Genomic DNA, 19,064 nt, shown 5'->3' with positions numbered 1-19,064 from the left:
GCCACTGACAATACATGTGGAAAGTAAATGACTATGCTGCAGGGACAAGCAATCACGCTCCGAACAACCACCAGTTTGCAACTTTTTTTCATTCCAGCAAACAACTGCAGCAGGTGCTTTCACTGATTCATTCCTCTCTCTGTGGTTCAAGGTGTGAAAATCAGCAAAATCATCTGGTGCTGTGTTGTCTCTCACAGCCTTGGAGGAGGGATGGCTGCCGTGGAGGGATAAAACTGTAGACTGTAAATTAATCAACTTTAAAAGAAATTTAGCTAGATAAAAGTATTTGATTTTGAAGCCAGATTGCAGCTCCTTTCATGCAGCCTACAGGTTTGACATTATCAACCTATAACCCCCATGGAGTCATCAGTGTTTTAAAATGTAACTGTAATTTAATTACACCAGTTACTATCCAGCACCTATAGTCTGTATTAAACATATGTGTGAAAATTCGTCATAATTAGCGGATGAATTCTTGAGTCATGGCCAAAAATTGTGATTTGTGAGGTCACATTGAGCTTTGACCACCAAAATCAAAGCATGTCATTCTTAAGTCCAAGTGGTCATTTTTGCCATGTTTGAAGAAACTCGCTCAAGGCGTTCCTGAGATACCAGACTCACAAGAATGGGATGGACATGAGGTCACAGTGTCCTTGACCTTTGACCACCAAAATCTGAGCAGTTCATCATTGAGACCGAGTGGATGTTTGCACCAAATTTGAAGAAATTCACTCCAAGCATTCCTGTGATGTCATGTTCATGAGTGTGGAAAAGTGATCTTTGACCTTTAACCACCATCTTATCAGTTCATCCTTGAATCCAAGTGGTAGTTTGTATCAAATTTGAAGAGGTTCCCTCAAGATATTCTTGATGCAGTGCATTTACCAGAATACCTCTGATCATGGCTGTTGCTGGCATGGAGCCATAAAAAAGGTTGTGAATCACAGACGTCCTTCAGAATACAGTCATGACTGTGCACAAAAAAAAAAAAGGGCTGATGGGTCCAGTAGTATGCGCATTGGACAAACTCCAGATCACACATTTTAATAATCTGCTGCAAATTACTGACATCACATAGGTGACACCGCAACGCAACAAATTGTAATCAATCAAATCAGTTTATATATATTAGAAATTCTGTTTTTGATGGCCATTCTCCTTCCAGAATCTTCCCTTTTCTGGTTCTCCTCTTCAAAACAGAAACTACATCTTAAACTCCTGAAAGTTAATGCAAGAATGCACCTCTACTCCCTTAGGTGTCGTCCTCCTCCTTTACTTTTCCCCTGTGTCCTTCTCCCATTTCTCTCTGCTACCCATGCATGCCTTACCTCCTCCCCTCTTTCCAACTCTCTCTACCTTACCGGCATCAGCAAACCAAGGTCAGGCCCATTCATTCTTCCGGAAATCTGTTTAATACCTACAGGTAGGGACCCTGGTTTGGAAGGAGGCCCAGAGTCGTGCCTTGCACAGCCCGCTGAGGGATCATGCCGTCTGTTTTGGTTTGGATAATATCCAAGGGTCCTTGAAAGGGAGGAAGTTCAGGACTGGAATAATTTCAAGCGCCCTCTCTGAAGATTAGGGTGGGTTTTTGGATGTTGAATTTGGAAAACGCCCAAAGGTCTGAGCTAGAGTTACAATTTTGAATGCTTGTAATGAAATGTTCTCTTTCAGGATAAAGTTGGGTTTATGAGTTTGGAATAGTGCCCGATTGTCCAAATAAGAATAGGTACTGAACACTTAAACTTGGTACCTGTTAAAAGCAAGACTTGCTCAAAATCTGAGACGAGTGTACAAGGGGCCAAATATTTATCTCCAGAGGAGCCGCAGTGTTCAACCAAAGAAGCATGATTAACATTTAGAACCTGGCAAAGTGTCAGACTGATCAAAGACCCCCTGACACTGGTGTATAAAGGCTATGAATTAAACTTGGAGCAAATCCAAGAGAGCGTGCAACCGAGAGAGCATCTTTAAAGATCAGAGCCTATCAAAGTGTCAGATTTACCCATGACCCCTGTCTCAGGGATACATGAGTCAGTTATTAGGTCTGGAACAAGTCCAGGAGTCTTTTGTGGTAAGTGGAGACGAGGGTGCTGATGCAGGTAAAAACGCACGCTACACTGATGAGAAGACATCATATCACTTACACATAATACTCAATTTTATTATCTCCCTCTCTACGTATTTATTCATTCATATTTATGCTATTTCCACACTCAATAGGAGTGAGAAGTGGTGAATTCAGATCACTGTAACCAGGAATTCTTGCAGAATCTGCTACTGTTCCCTGGAAAAAAAACCTGTAAGAAGTCTCCAAACCTTAAGAAAACTACTATGCAACTACAGCAAAGTGTTAAAAAGACCATGATTATGTAAATACAAGTGGATCAACTTTTCAGCTGCAGCAGTTTCAGTCATTAACTTTAGCACTGATAAAATGGCTGCTTACAGTTAGAGGTCAATTGAGTAAGATTTAAGGGGTTTATTGCCAAAACATAGCAGTTATAAACAGTTATAACTAGATTCATTAATCTAATCCACCTGAAATAAGAATAGCTGTGCTGCTTGGTTTTGTTACTATAGAATGAAATGTACATATCTACAGTGGGTGCAGGTCCTCTTCCACGGAGGCCACCATGTTGAACCACCACCTTTCTACAGGAGCCCAGAACAGACAAACTAAACACTTGCTCTGTATAGGATTGCTCATATTTTGGGGGAGTTTTGTGACCACCGTAGTTTCTCCTACATGCTCATATGGAGAGGGTGAGGTGAGTGGTAATCAATTAGCTGTAATCTACAACCTCACTGCTAGGCGTCCCTAAAGCCTACACACAGGTTCTTTATAAATTCTATATACAACATTAACTCGCAATAGATGTTACCAAAACAAATGGGCTCATGGCCCAACAGATTCCTTTGATAAATACAAACATTTTACCTCATAGATCATTGTAAACACACTTAATTCAAACTCGACAGGAGCAAAGTAAAACTCATCAAAACTGTCTAAATTAGTCTTTCCACTGTTCCAACAATCAACAACTCTGGTTTAGTCAAAACAAACCATTTTCAGTGAGAAAATATTCAGGCTGTTTGTGTCTTTGTGTCAGCTGCTAGCCGTGAAACAGGCTGAAATGGCTGCAACGTAATCCTTGGAGGCAACTGCACCCGTCAAAGTATGTTCACTGAAAGTGCTTGTTTTTTTGCCGCTGACAGGCTCAGATTCTTATAATGTGTCTGACAACATTATGGAAAGAATCGCCATAGAGATAGAGCTTTTAAGATCCTTTTTGTTTAACCACAAATAGCTGTTTGGTATGTAGAAACCCTGGTTTGGTCAAGATAAATCCTTAATTCACCAAGTTAGATAACAAAAGAAACAGCCATTACATGACTCTCTTCAAAGGCAGCCGCTGCACAGGGAGGGACTTCAGCTGCACTAACATTCAATAATGCACAAGTCAGACCAATTTCCAAACAAAGAGCAAAGAAACTTGACTTCTAACGCTGCTCAGGATGCCATAACTATATCTTCAGATATCAAATAGTTGTTTGCTGCTATACTGATGTTCAGAATTTCATACATACATAACCATTACATGAACTTTTTGACATTTTGTTTCTTTCACCATAGTTTACTTTTCAGGAGAAATTGTTCTATGATAATAATCTTAAAGTAAAATAAAATCGAGGAATGAAAATAAAGGGTATTTTACAATAATAATCTGCAGTTCTATTGTTAAAATCATGATGAGAAATTTCAGTTTTCCTGAGAATGAGGGAGTGATGCATTCACAGGATATAAGGAGAAAAGATTCAACCCAAGTAAACACCATCCTGCCACATGCAAAAGGAAACAGACACTTGGACACCATTCCCTCAAATCCATGTATCCCATCCACCTGCAATTATGCACACACACACATGCACGCTGAGTCCTCTGTGTATAATAGCATACAGTCCTAATTACAAAGCTGCCAAGGTTTACAAAGTTATGCTAGTGATCTCCGGTCCCCATTGTAAAAGATTATAAGAGCGGAATTTAATTAGAGCCTCTATGAATCTTTGTGTGCTGCGTGCATGTGTGCTAAGAGACTGCAAAGGGGAGGACAGATAACTGTAGACGAGTCTTAAAGGCACCTTTATAGCTTAAGTAATTATGTGTCTCTCTCGTGGTAGTGACCTCATGTCAGGATCAGAGAGACGAGACTTACAGTGAGACATCATGTTCTGTGCCGCAATAACAAAGATAGTTGTGTGTGACTAGTTTCAAACGTCTCCACCACTGGAGAAACGACAGAGACAAGCGTGATCAGCAATTAAAAGGCCCAAACACAGTGGGAAAGCATGTAAAATGACAGATGTGCTGTCAGGAATTATTGATACAGTGAGATAAACTGTCATTTAAACTGGCTTTTTTGTTCATGCCACATCATTATAGCAAAGGATTAGAGCAAGGAAAAACACAAAAATCTCATCAACAAATGCGCAGTCATGAGCGTGTGCATAATGAACACATTAGAATACAAGCACAGATTCTCCATGCAAACATGCTGCACTCATACTCATGGTCACACAGACTAAGTGTGATACAGTGAGAAACAGTTTATTTAAAAGCATGCAGTGTTTTCTGCATCTCCGTCCACGTATTTAGAGTGTGACTGCGTTTGTGTTTAAGTCTGTGTACATCTTCCTACCTTGACCTGTCCAACGTAGGCGTGATCCTGCTCCTCGATGACAGTGAGGTTCGCTGGCAGTGAAGAATCGAACAGCGGGTCGTTGTCATTAACATCTGTCACCACAATGTTCACCATCGCAGTGGAGGTCTGCACGCAACCAGACACACACAAAAACAAAAACACAAATTTGTATTACTATTCTGGTCGGTTCAGAAAGCATCTAAAGCTGTATTTTTTATTCCATTTCACGTTCGGCGAGTTTCAGAGTTTTGTTTTTTTTAATGATTAGTACTCTGGATTAATATTTTTCTCATTTCAAAGGTTTATTTCACTATCTAATTCCATTTGTCCTTCTTACTAACAGCTCCCATTCCAACTGCACTCAGGTCATGGCTGTCCTTACCAAAGACAGCTAAAAAAATGACAATTAAACAGTTTTAAGTGTAAACAATATTTGTGAATAAGCCACTCAAAGTCTAATATGAAACTAATTGTGGATGTATACTGCTAACGTGTAGATCTGTGACAGCAAAGACAGGAAATACAACAAACCTTATTAATCATCTAAGGAATTAAGGCAGGGTTGTCGATGTTTGGAGGGGATTCACTAGAAATCTTTTTTAAGAAAATGTGACTGATCCCCACTGTTACACAACCAACCGCAAAAAAACACAAAAATGTTATCAAGCAAGGGCAGAGGAGCAGGAGAGAGAGAGGAGCTGGTAGGAGGTCACCAATTTCTTAATTTGACTTTCATGAGAGAAGTAGAGAGAGACAGAGAGAGAGAGAGAGTGATCGAAGATTTGACTTTTAAAGAAGGAAACTGGGAGGAGGTGGAAAATGAGGGAGAGCTAACTGATTCACAACAGTGGGATGAAAAGAGAAAAAGCACTGTGCGCGTGTGGGTGGGTGTGTGTGGGAGAATGACAATCACAGAGGTGACAACAGGCTATTGAGGTTGGCAGGGCGCACGGTGATGCAAGTAATTTGAGGTTAAGAGCTCACAGTTGACAAAACAGTTTATCCGAATGCCAATACAGTATATGCAAAGAAGTATTAGCTCTGATATAATGAAAAGGCAGGCTGTGTGAGCCACGCTCGCACATACACACCCAGGCAGACACAAAGAGAGAGAAAGAGATGCAGTATTTTGCATCAGGGGGCTCTGAGGACAGTGTTTTTCGATAATGGCACACCTCGGTTTATTTTCTTGATGATACTGTGGGCAGCTGCTAAGATTTAACACCCATCCCTAGCATGATATTTTTGAAAAATACTCAAAAATCTATCAATCGATAGATGGATGTGCCTATGCTAGATAAAACATGATAAATACTCTCTAGGGTGGCCAAATGTCCAAGACAACATGTTGCCCTCAAGGGTGCTCATTCAGTTGACATAGCATAGGAAAGTGCCCACTATGGTGCTCTTCCAGTAAAATGCATGCTTTTGGCTGGTGCCCTTTTAATTCTTTTTTCACACCAGTCTGTCATACCCTCTGACTCCAGGACTTATTATAGTACACATATTGTGTAAGCAATCTGTGGTAGAAGAGTGGAAGGTAAAAGTTTATAAAGTCAGTGCTCTGGATTCATCCCCGTTTGATTAAAAAGTGATTTTAGCTTTGTTTGAGTCTCACGTTCTGCAGAGTAATCCCTGCCTGTGTCCGCAATTGTTCAGCAACCACCTGTGACAGAAGTGAATCCACTGCCAGCTTAAAAACTCCAAACTCTAAACCCCAAACGCCAAACTACTGTGCTTGCTCTATGTTGTTGCAACTGAAAGATACAGCTGATGATATTTTGTATTTTTCCCATCGGCTGCAAATCATTCATGCTTCACAATCACTAGCTGCTTGGCTGCCAGCGGACTAGTAATGTCTTATCATTTTCATTCAGGTGCACAGTGCAGCCATTACAATCTGACACATCTCACTATTACTCTGCTGATACACTCATGACAATGCTGTTACAGAGATCCTTCTACCACCCCAGCGTTCTTAGATTACTCCAGCTACACTGTGCTGTCAGTGGCTGAAATACATTAAACTGAAGCTGAAAATAGTCTCCAACAAATGCACTGTTTACTAAAAACAGCTGTCTTTGCAGCTCCAACACACCAAGTTGACTAAAAAACTGTTATTTCCACCATGTTTGTAGCCTGAATCTTCACTGTAGATCCTTAGTTTGAAGCCACGTTCACATGCAAATGCACAGCGTCTCAACTGGGTGTGTGTGGCGTAACAGCACGTCGGAACTTTAGGAAACTTGGATCATGCCAGACGAGCAGTATGGAGGCATTTTATGACTTTTTTCTCTTGTTTTTTTTACATTTGAAAACTGGTCACCATTCACTTCCATTGTTTGTGAGATTCTGTAACGATATTTTCCTGCGAAACTCCAACAGCGTTTAGCAGACTAACAAAATAATCCAAACCCTCAAAGAGAATGGAGGAAAAGTAGATAACGACTAAATTTTCATTTTTGGGTAAACTATTCCTTTAAGCATTCAGTCAAAGTGTGTCAGCCCTGATACAATGTGGCTTCAGTTGCAGTTGCTCAGGAATTCAATCAACAGATCAGAGTTATCTTATGTTATCTACTTTTTCTGTTTTCACTAGTGTATAATCACCTGAAAATAAGAATAGTTGCGTTTTCGTTACCTTAGAATGAGCTGTTTATATCGACACCATGTTGCAACACCGTGTTTTTCTACAGTAACCCAGAGTGGACAAACCAAACTCAGGCTCTCAAGAGGGAAATACAGTATCAGTGTGATTAAACGTCACAGCAGCTCCATCTGTGGATGAAGACACGGCAAGTTCAGCTGGGGACAGGAGGCTTGAAGCAGTTGAGGAGCGAGTTTGTAACTTTAGCAAGTTAATTTGTAAGAATACATCATCCATCATGTTGATACGTCCATGAGTATTTCTTTTTGTGAAGTTATTTATTCCAGTGTTTTGAGCAAGGTTTTATTGTAGCCCTGCCTTGCCCGCCTCACCTTTAACTGTTACAGTAAGAATGATGACCAGTGAGCCACTGTTGAACGTTAACATTTTTCAAAACGGCAAAATAAATGTCAAAAATCTTATTTTCCGCATTTTCCTAACTGCTGTTCTAAAAACCTACTGAACCGTGACCCTAAACCTGAGGTAAATATGGAACTGTAAGTTTTGTGTACGGTTACACCCCGAGAAGAGATGCTGGACAGAATATGGGATTTGCTGTTATTAATGAAGAGATAGCCACATAGTTTAAGCCACTAAATAAAGAATTTTTACCTTCGTTAATGGAGCTACAGCAGTGCCAATAAATGCAGGATTTAATGGTGAAAACATGAGCTGATTCGCATACAGTGTACCCACGCCAGTACATTAGACAACAGCAAACTGTCTTGCACCAAAGTTTAAGTTGCATCCTGTGATGCCCAGTGTCCTTACAGTGAGCTGGTTTACTGCACCAGCTTGTAGGGTCCTCAATCTGTGGCAGTATGATGGATTCACTGGCCAAATAGCCAATTAGGCACTTTGTAGTCTGACACTCTCACAACGGGACATTTAATAATAGGGGACACAGACGTGTGTGTGTGTGTGTGCGCACGCATATGAAGACAACCCAAGGCCTTTCGAGTGATGCTGATTAATGGGCCTGTATAAAGCAACTACACCCCAATCTTCTCTTCTCTTCTCCTTTTTCTATTTCTTTCTTTCCTTGTCTTCCCTTCTGTCTCTCTGTGTAGCCCACACCATTCCTCTCTCACACACCTTCCCTCCCTCTCTCTCTCTGTTCACTATTCTCCATCCTTTCCCCCTCTTGTTCAAAATATAATGGAGTGTCAAGCAGAAAAATGTCCAAACTACTTTTAGCCGTATTCTGGCTTAAAGACCTTTGGGGCACAAAGATAATACACTAATTGTCAGGGTCCAGAGAGGAATTGACTAAGTATATGTGTGCATGTCTGTGAGTGTGTGCGTGTGTGTCAAGACTCCTTTATAGAAATGTGTATTAAGGTACAACTGTTAAGGTAATAAGAGCCCCCCGAACACCTCTCACATCTCTCTAACTTCCTCCCACTTGTTCTCTCCTGTCATACTCTGTGCAAGGGTGTGTGTGAGAGAAGGTCAGAGTATTCAAATCAGCATTTTCCCTCCTCAGAGGGACCTTAAACTTTACCTTTTGTTTTAATTGACATGAGGAGGAGGGGGGTCAGTGACGAAGAGGAGGAGCAGACAAACTTTTTTAATGCTAGACTAATGGATGCATGATGAGGAAGAAAAGAGAAGAGAGAAACCGATGAAAGGCAGAGGAGTAGACGAGGAAGAAAGAAGAGAGGGCAGCTGATGTCTTCATTTGACTTTCATGTGAAAAGCGACTGAAGATTTGACTTTTAAAAAGGGACAGAAGAGACGAACACAAACAGAGAGAGATTGAGAAACCGACTCTGGTGACCTGTGATCAATTAGGTAAGTGAGAGAGGGCACACACTCCTTTATCTTTGCAAAGTAGCTCCTGCAGCCGACTAAATGAGACATTTTTAGCAATTTTAGTTTATTCAGACTGCATCCACACAAAGCCAGTTAAAGCTGGCGTGTGTGACTTTTACATATAAATTAGTGTTACATTCAAGCCCTTGCCAAACCAGTTCAGACAGTGCTGATTAAAGGTCCAGTGTGTAAAATTTATGGGGATCTCTTGGCAGAATATGGCAGAAATATGGCAGAAGTGAGTTTGTAATGGTTAGTGGATACAAACATTAAAATAAAAATTGTTGTATCCATATTTATACATTAAGATTTGAAGAGAGCGCTTCCAGAGGTGAGCTCACCTGTTGGAATACATCTTCAAGTTCAAGAACCTTTCTACCCTCTAAGAGTGCTAACAAGAACCCACCCAGGACGTTCTGCTGTAAACCTTTTTATACACCAAGGCTTTTATCTAGAACCTACACTGGGGTTCTGCCAAAACCCTTTTTATTTTCCCAGGGTTTTATCTGGAACCCACCTGGGGTTCTATTGAGAACCTTTTCTATTCCAAGGACTTTATCTAGAACTCTCCCAGGTGGTAAGGTACAAAGAATTCCTGACAAACCCTTGATATAAGGGTCTTTCAGTGATCCCTTAAGAACTCCCTCATTTCAAAAAGGGTTCTTTGGATGAAAATGGATCTTGACAAATCTTGACAAACCGAAATGTTTCTTGGTAGAACCTTAGCCCTTCAAGAAGAACCCTTTTGGAACCCTTGTTTATAACTGTGTATATGCCATTATCTGGTCCAACAATAACTAAAAAGTCATTTTGTAGATATTCTTGGGTATTTTAAATGGTATTTCAGACTTTCCTGGAAAACAATTAGACTGTTGATGACTCATCCTGTCATCACAAAACACTTTTTTTTCTATGACACGTACGCTTATGAAACATGGAAGGAGAATATATCTGTTCACTAGAGTGGACGGTAGTGTTTCTAGAAACTTTGTAACTTTGTTGCCTTATATGGGTGAAACTGGATGACATATTTTGGAGGAAATATTTTCTGTTTCCCCTCTGATGTCTTGATGAAGCCGCTCGCTTCAACTCTGTAATTAACGCACATTAATTTTTGGGTGAACTATCCCTTTAAGCACTCCGCAGGTTGTTAAAGTGCTTAATCTGTATTAAAATGCCAGAAGAATTAGGGAAATATTTGAATCTTGTCTTCTTGTCTCTCTGTGTTCTGAGGACTGAAATGTCATAAATAATGTGTGTAAAGAGTGATTGCCAGTAGATTGCAGTATCTTTTCAATCTTTTACAGTTGGCAAATAAGAAAACTGCTCATCACAGTCAGCATCAGGAGAGAATTTAAGCCACTCAAGGTGAGCAAAAACAGGATTTCCAAGAGGAGTTAAGTTAGCATAAACAATTTCTGTGGCCTGTAAACCACTTTCCATCATTTTAAATGTCAGTATAGCTCATTACTCAACACAAGTGTTACCATTAAAGAGTAACTTAACTGCTCCACGGCCTGCAACTATGCCTGGGCAGTTTCCACACCCACAATAAAACATCAAGTTGCCACTTTTGCATTTATCCAATATGTGTGTGTCCTTAAAGAGCTCCTTTGTAGGCGCAGTGCTGGTTAAGGACAGAGGCCAAAACAGATAGAAAACGATTCTTTCTCTGATTTAGCCAGCCAGCTGAAAAGTTTAAATCAGTGGATAACTTGTTTAGACCTACTTGATATGGATGTGATTAAAGAAGAAGTTTTTTGATAATGCACACTTTTGTGCTACAAGGTCTTCTCCATCATATCTGCCTGTTAAAGCTATAAAAAAAAATGTGAAGGCCAGGTGAGCCTCATTTGCACCAGATACCATTTTTTTTCAGGTAGTAATGTGTTACATTCTTTTTCCACCCATCCATTTTCTAAACATCTTATTCCGCTCAGGGTTGCAGAGAATTACCCATTATTTTTCATATCCATTTATATTAAATATCTGTTTTGTTTAAAAGTCATTGTTAGAAATAGATTTAGGCTTTTTATTTTGACGATGATGGTTGTTATGACTGTTATTTTTACTGGATGAGAATTATGTCCAAAAAATGCCTCTAATATCTCTCTTTTCACATAATGCCACAGCTGTTGTTTGTGGCATTTCACTGTGAAGGATTTAGTTTCCCTCTCGGCAGTCAATCGGTTTAATTCCACTGGGGAAGTGAAACAGCCCAAGTAAAGTCAATCAGTTAATATCGGTGCGTTTTAGCTCTTTTTCTTACCCCGTCTGGATGTCCATCGGAGGCTGTGACCACCAGGGTGTAATAATCCAGAGACTCTCTGTCCAGGGGCTTGTCCAAAACCAAATACCCTGAACTGGATGAACACACAGAGAGTCGTGTTAACCCTTTAGGCATTGAAAATAGAGATTAGAACAGAGAAATTAAATAGAGCCAAGGACCAAACACATCAGAATATTGTGGTGTGGTATACATCGGTTTTCATGCACAAGATTTTATGAGAAGTTTCAGTCCATAAGTCATCTATTACTCTCATGTTAAAACCTCCCAGTCCTTTGTAAGTAGTTTCTATGCTTACTATGTTAACATGGGAAAATTATACATAGCTGCCTTGTTTTCATGAAATGTTTATGCCTCTTTATATACATCACTTTGGAGACAACTTTTCAGACAGTTGGCAAGCTGATACCCTCTGAATAACACCCAGATGTGTGTTTTTACTGTGGTTATGGGTACTTTGGTGATGCAGATGACACCTCATACCCATCACCTCACCCACAGGGATATTAAGGAATGGGTGGTGCTGCTGTAATGGCTCAGACAATGATGTGTCATCAAAAAAACAAAAAAACAACCAATATTCTTAGGTAACAGATGCTTCACAAAGAGCTCATATGCAAAACACTCGAAAACAACAAGATCTTCTCTGAATCTGAATCACGGGTCCAACGTTAAACATCGACCACGATGTATTTAACTGACCAATGAGATTAAACGAGACACTGCACTCTATAGCGTGATCATATGAATGTCACTACACTCACAGAAGTAAGGTGCTAACTAGAACCACAAAGTGTTTTAATAGGTGGTTCCTATAGGAGCTTTGTTCTTGGTCAAACATTTTACAAAGGTTCCACTTCCACTACTTTCAGTGGATTTTACCTAGAATCAACAGAATGATCTGTGTGTGGTTTCACCCAGAACCCCCTATGCGAGGGTCTACAGAGAACCCCTCTATGATGTAATGGTTACATCGAGAACCTGCTCTAGGGGGTTCTATTCAGAACTTTTTCACACTCCAATGATACAATAATAAGAACCCATTCATGGGGTGCTCCAGAGAACCCTTTTGTATTTCAAGGGTTTTATCTGGAACTCACTCAGGGGTTTCTAAAATAGAACTTTTTTAATATCCCAAAGGTTTTATCTAGAACCCAAGCAGGAGGTTCTACCAAGAACTCTTTTACATTCCAAGGGTTTTGTGCAGAACTCACCCAAGAGGTTCTACCAAGAACCCTTTTATATTATGGTACTAAGAACTCTTGAAAAACTCTTGATAAAAGGGTTCTTCAAGGGTTTCAATGCTCCTTAACCATCTCTTTATTTCCAAAAGGGTTATTTGAATGAAAAAGGTTCTTTATGGAACCTTTAGTCTTACAAAGAACCCTTGGCAAACCATCTCTTCAAGAAAGGATTCTCCAGAAGTGAATAGTTCTGGGTAGAGCCTCAGCCCTTTGGGAAGAACCCCTTTAGATCCTTTCCTGCTAAAAGCTATTTTACACATTCTTGCACAAACTGTACAGCTTTTTCATTTAAACAACATATTGTCATATTGTGCACATTTTCTTCTATTGTTTATATAATATTGTATTTTTCTATTTATGCTTCTTGTCTTTCATCTTTATTTATATTTTTCTTGAATTATGTGTATTGTTATAGCCCAACATCTTGAAGCAAATTCCTTCTATATGTAAACCTACTTGGCAATAAACTGATTCTGATGTAAAACAAGTAAAGAGCTGGAAAACCAGTAGCCGGATTCTTCAATCATTTTTTCATACATAACAGGGTGTGAATTATTTCTCAACTCATCATATAATCTCAGACTCAAGTTACTCATTGAACACAATCCTGTAATCAGAAATGTCCGGACAGAAGCGAAGAGATAAAAGTCAGATTTAAAGGCAGATGATTACCACACAAGTAAAAATAAGTAAAGTACTCGAGAAGATCAACAGCTTCAGAGCAGCCTGTCTCAGACTTCCGACCAATCAAATCCAGCGGAGATCTTTGATGTTGGCCGTGATTGATTGCACTTTTATTTTCCAAGTGAAGATTTACATAATGATTGAAGTGTTTTTAATTTAAGCTACTTTCATGAATTACAAACCATCTGAAATGCACATGTTCTCCAAATATTGACAGTGTGTGGAGGTGTGTGTGTGCACTGATGCACAAGTAAATGTGTGCATGTGTGTGAGCAGATGTTAAGTGGTCTACAGAGGGAAAGATGTGAAGCTTTTTTTGACGATTCATGTATATTTATGGATGATTTATGGAAAGCAGACTGTGAACACACATGTACAATTTCCTGGGCATGTACACACACAAAAATAGTTTTAGTTTTTAATTTACACCACAAATGTTGACAAGTTTTCCTCACATGCTGACTGCTCTCAGACCAAAAATGTGTTGAGGCATGTAGAGAACCTACAGTAAATCCCATTGTGCAGGATGAACCTGAGATAATTCAAATTTATTCAACAGCTAACAGTGATTAATCTCCTCAAACCTTGTTCCTTGCATCCTGTACAGATGTCGGCTCTTTTATTTCTGTATTAAAGTAATTTTAATCTTCTGGACATTAATGTGTGTTTCAACAATGCCAGCCACCTTGCATTGTGAGCCAGTACCAGACCCATTTTGGTGCTCTCCCAGTGCTGTTCTGGAGTATTTTAACTGGGCCAAATTCTGCACAAAAACAATGAAAAATCACTCGGCCCGTGCCAACACGAGCTGCATGGCATGTTGCATTTGCGCAGAAGAAAAAGAAAAACTTGGCTTGTCCTCGTCGTGCCATAATGCAGAAAACACAGCTGAGGCACTGAAAGACTCTGGCACATTTTGGAAGATTTCACAATGTCCGACAGACGCCATCAAATATTCCTAGAATGCAGAAATCAAAGTTCTTCAGTTCATTTTAATCATTGCTGCTATGAATTTCTGTGCAGCAGAAATACATCCTCTTCTTTCATTCTGCTTTTAAATACTCATTTTTCAATCATTGTTTCTATCCCAGCTCTCTAACACTTTGTCCCTCGTCTTTTACTCTTTCCCTGCCCTGCTCTCTTATCTCTTTTCCAACCATTTACTTTTTTCTCTCTTCCCTTCTCCATCCTTATAATTCTGCCCCCTCCTCTTGCAGTCTATCGCCATACTTTTCCTTTGTTTTTTCTCTTCCTCCCTCTAGAAATGTAGATAGGATCTTCCCTCAGCATAAGAAATGCATTTTTAATGAGTAATAAATGAATAAATACAACAAAAGCCCTCAGAGTCTGAGTGGTGAGTACGTGCATGTGGGAGAGAGTGGGGTGCTTATGTGAAGCCCTTGGCAGAGCCCGAGCCTTGAAATGATATAATTTAGGCTGCTTTCGACCACGCAGACACACACACACACACACACACACACACACACACACACACACACACACACACAGATTAGAACTGCATATTGTATACTGCCATGGTTGTACAGAGTGCACATACTCAGACATTTTTAACAGATATTCACACAAATAAGAAAAAGGATATGGGTATAGTTTCTGAAAATGTTAACTTCAGCAAGCTCCACACATCTGATCAAACATGATGAATTAGAATTGTGTGCCTGTATGCATGCTTACTTTTGCTGCAGTGCAAAATGTCCATGGCGATCTCCGCTGTGGATTTCGTAGGTAATAGGGTCCCTCTCCCGATCCACTGCCTTAAGCAGTTAACAGAGACAGACACATTTACACAAATACACTCTTATTTCCATCAGCAAATTCTACCCTGATAGTTTCCAAACAGGGGTACTTTTTAACCAGGAAGTGCTACTGCAGTTGCCAGAGGCTCTGTGGAGAGATGAGCTATGGTTGTCGCTGTGTTCCAAGGCGAGGACATGTTAACTTTCCTATATTACATGCAAAAGATTGCAGAGTGACTCTGCACACAGCAGATTTGTTCTGTTTCCTCCTGCAAGAATGGTGGAAAAGAGAAAGAGGTCATGTTTTATATAAAAATAACTTTGCTTCACAGTGGAAACAAACTCTGGTCTTCCATGTGAAAGTCCTGTGACTGACTCATCATCCTCCCCATCACCTGCCTGACATGGACTTTGCTGCTCTCTGTACTACCTCCTTTTCTTACTGTTACTTGTTTTAACACAAACCTTAACCTATTTCCAAACCTAACCAAGTATTTTTGGTGTCTAACCTAAACATACCCAACCTTAACCTAATGAAGTAGTTCCAGTGCCTAAATCTACCCAAACTAAACTCAACAAAGTAATTTTGAAGCCCAAACTTACCCAAATTAAACCAGGCTAAGTAGTGTTTTGCAGCTAAACCGACTGAAACTAAACATAACTAAATCGTTTTGCTCCCTAAACCTAACCAAGTATAACAAAAGTAAACCTAATCCATTAGTTTTAGTGCCTACGCCTTACCAAGTTGGCTTGGGCGGTATACAATATCAGGTGGAATTTGTGTAAAACTTCAAACACATGCAGACGCCGGAGCTCCACTTCAGTCTTAAGAAGATGCAGCCTTTATTCAGTGACAAACTCAAACCTAAACTGTAATTTACAGCATGGTCTCCGTACATATGCTGCCACAATGAAGACTTCACTGCTCACCTTTCCCTCCGCTCAGCACGCATTCGCCAAAACTCTGTCTCCAGTAATCAGTCTGCCCCTCCCCTTCTGTAATGCTCACTTAAGTTACACACTCATGACAAAATGTTACTGTGACCAGTCAGTGGTCTGCAGTGTTTGTTAGCTTACCTTTATCATTTGGACTGAATCCAATAAAATCCAGGACAGGGGTTAGCTAAAACACTAACACACACTCACACTCAAACACTGGGGCATACTGTAGCTTTTATGCACCATTATGTTTGTGTGTGTGTCTATATGTGTGTGTCAAAGATAACGCTAGAGCATGAGCGTACCTGCAGATTAAGAAGTGTAGCTCCAGTCCTCATAGCCTCGCTGATCTCCAGGTTGTATTGTTGCCGGGGGAAACGGGGAGGGCTCTGGTTGTTTGGAGGCAAAACTTCGATATAGACCGTGGTAATGGATGACCTGAAGACAGGGAGAGAGAAGAGAGAATGGGATAAAGGCAGATAGGACAGAAGGAGAGAGTACAAAGACAGATAGAGAAACAGCCTGCAACACAAACACAGATATAGTTGCAGTGAAATGTTGGAGAGGGATGAGAGGAGCAAAGGAGGGAAAAGAAGAGCTGGAGGGCAGCAGAAGAGGATCGTGGGTAACAAAAAAAAAAAACTGTCAGGGAGGGTGAATGGTCTATTATTTAAGTTAAGAGTGGTTGGCCAGTGTTTGTTTCTTTGCACTCCATGCTGTGTTTAACTAATCGATAAGAACGTGAAGTCAACAACAGTGTGAGTGGCAAAGAGACAAGACAGCACTCAGAAGATGTCTCAGGTTTCTGTTGCCCAGTTTGACAAACTTATCCTGATGTTTCAATGATGCATCCGTGTAGAGGCTGCTGCAGTTGTACCGAAAAAAAAAAAAAGTTTATTCTTCTATTCATTCTTTTCAATAAAATGTATGTCTCTATAGACCGACTCCATCTCGTTTTGGCAGTATCATATCATCATTTACTGTGCCCTTTATTATGTAGTGTTATGAACCTTATTATGCTGCTTGGCATATTTGAAGAGCTTCAGAATCTCAACTATTACTTGAAGAGACAGTGGGTTGAATGAGGTACTTATTGATTGTCAGTGTTTTGGCTACAGTGGATGGCAGTCAGCACACCCCCAGTTTGGAGAAGCAGAGAGGAGCACCAGCACCGAATCTAAGTAATGTACTGCTGTGGACAGGGTCAGCCACTTGAAAAAGGCTCACCTAAAACAATCAGTTTTAGAGTATGCTATACTTTCACTGATTTATTTTACCACCAGACAGACTGTTTCTTTGGGTGGACCTTTTTTTTAAGTGGTTAAAACACCTTTTGCTGCTTACCCTGTTCCCAGCAATTTGTTCCTTGCTTCTCTCTCTAACTAACCCCACTTTAAATAATACTAACTATCCCTTTAAAAATGAGCTGTGCATTAAAATACATAAACCTTTAATATCATATTAGAATTAATATTGTTAAGAGGTTTGTATACAGAATTGCTTTTGAGCTTGAATGGAGGGATTATGCAGACGACTTAAATACAGTTATATAACAAGGTTAACTAAACCAGCTGTGGATGATAAGTGGATTCCTTGACAGGTAAGTAAACTTGATTAAAATGTTTAAAGAGGGAATTACAGAAATGCAGGTTTTATAGGAGAAGAGAAAATAGGCTTAAAGCCAATTAACGGAAAGAGGAAAAAGGGAATTACATTGGGTTTCTAATTTATAAGGTGATGACACTGAGTGAAAATGCATTCTGAGTAGTATCTGACGATAGATTGTTTCACTTTGTAAAATGAAGTCTTAATTACACCGTGTTTACTCCCCTCCGATAAACAGCTTTGGCTGTTCAATAAGCTGTATTCAGTGACATTTTTTAATCAACATAACACTTATTCCAAAACAGCATGTCACCGTAATGACCTACAATTGACAGAGCTGTTTCTTTGCAGCGCTGTAAACAGCTTGTGTCCTTCTGTCATTGTTTTTTATTTCTGAAAATATTAGATTACAGGACGTAGTTGTCAGGTTTATAGAACTACAGTTTTTAGCCCTCAGGCAAATTGACTACGTACATAATTGGGAGATAACAACATACTAACTGCAAATGAAACTAAGACCCAACTGAAAACAGAACTGACATCTGCTATACCAATTACTTTAGATAATTAAGTCTAGAATTTTGATCCTGAACATGTCCTCCCCAAAAGAACAAGATGCAAGTGAGCTGGGACTTCAAAATAAAATGCTCCACTGGCAGGAAATATGACTTTCTCCTTGATTATACATTACACTGGTGATAACTGTGTAGTATTTATTAATAGTAAACCAGCTTTGGGTTTCAAGTCTAACTAGGTGATTTGATATGAATATTTTCACAGATTCATATGTTGATCATATTATCTATTCCTGCAAAAGTTCATTTTGCGGACAAACTGGACAGAATTCGGGATTCCCTGTGATTGCTTGTGATTCAGGACTCTCTGGTCAGTCCACAGTCAAGAACGTAAAGCAATACACTGATGTAAACAGTTTGTACTGGCGTAACATCCAAGTCAAAGCAAATGCAGCAAATTGCAACTTTACATGCACACAAAACATTTTATACATTTGACAGTTATTTGTGGTGTTTGTAGTACCTTTGTACATGAAACTCGGCCATTTTAAGGCCTTATTTTAAGGATATTGCATTCTGTGCTTTTTAATACTTTTAAGAACCCAAGGGCACCCTGCTTCTCTTGATTTCATGACCGATTAGCTTGCTGGGTGCCTAATTTCCATAAACAGGAAAGGAAAATTAAAACAATTAACTCTATGAGGAACCGACAGATTTGGATAGATAAAAGATTACATAAAGAATAAAAATAAATTGAGAAGATAAAGCTTCAGATGGAGACCTATTAAGATTCATCTCATATCTAAAAGTAAAATATTCTGCACCTTTCCTACAAAGGTCATAAAAAAATTTGAATTTTAAATTCTAAAAT

General features: G+C 39.6%; 1 protein-coding gene across 1 annotated transcript in view; it reads right to left on the bottom strand.

Moving 5' to 3' along the window:
* LOC146312021 (protocadherin-15-like) overlaps positions 1-19,064 on the bottom strand; it is a 232,436-nt gene that overhangs the window by 101,537 nt on the left and 111,835 nt on the right. The window contains exons 17-20 of the mRNA XM_084740319.1: positions 16,379-16,511; positions 15,073-15,152; positions 11,432-11,525; positions 4,698-4,826 (exon numbers count right to left, since the gene is read on the bottom strand). Of these exons, the coding sequence (XP_084596445.1) occupies positions 4,698-4,826; positions 11,432-11,525; positions 15,073-15,152; positions 16,379-16,511 (436 nt within the window). The remainder of the gene's footprint in view (positions 1-4,697; positions 4,827-11,431; positions 11,526-15,072; positions 15,153-16,378; positions 16,512-19,064) is intronic.

This window comes from Lutjanus erythropterus, chromosome 17 (genome assembly GCF_056507025.1).
Source record: "Lutjanus erythropterus isolate fLutEry1 chromosome 17, fLutEry1.hap2, whole genome shotgun sequence".
NCBI classification, from domain to species: domain Eukaryota; kingdom Metazoa; phylum Chordata; class Actinopteri; order Lutjaniformes; family Lutjanidae; genus Lutjanus; species Lutjanus erythropterus.
Note: the sequence above shows the minus strand (reverse complement) of the source record. Positions and strands in the feature narration are given on the sequence as shown.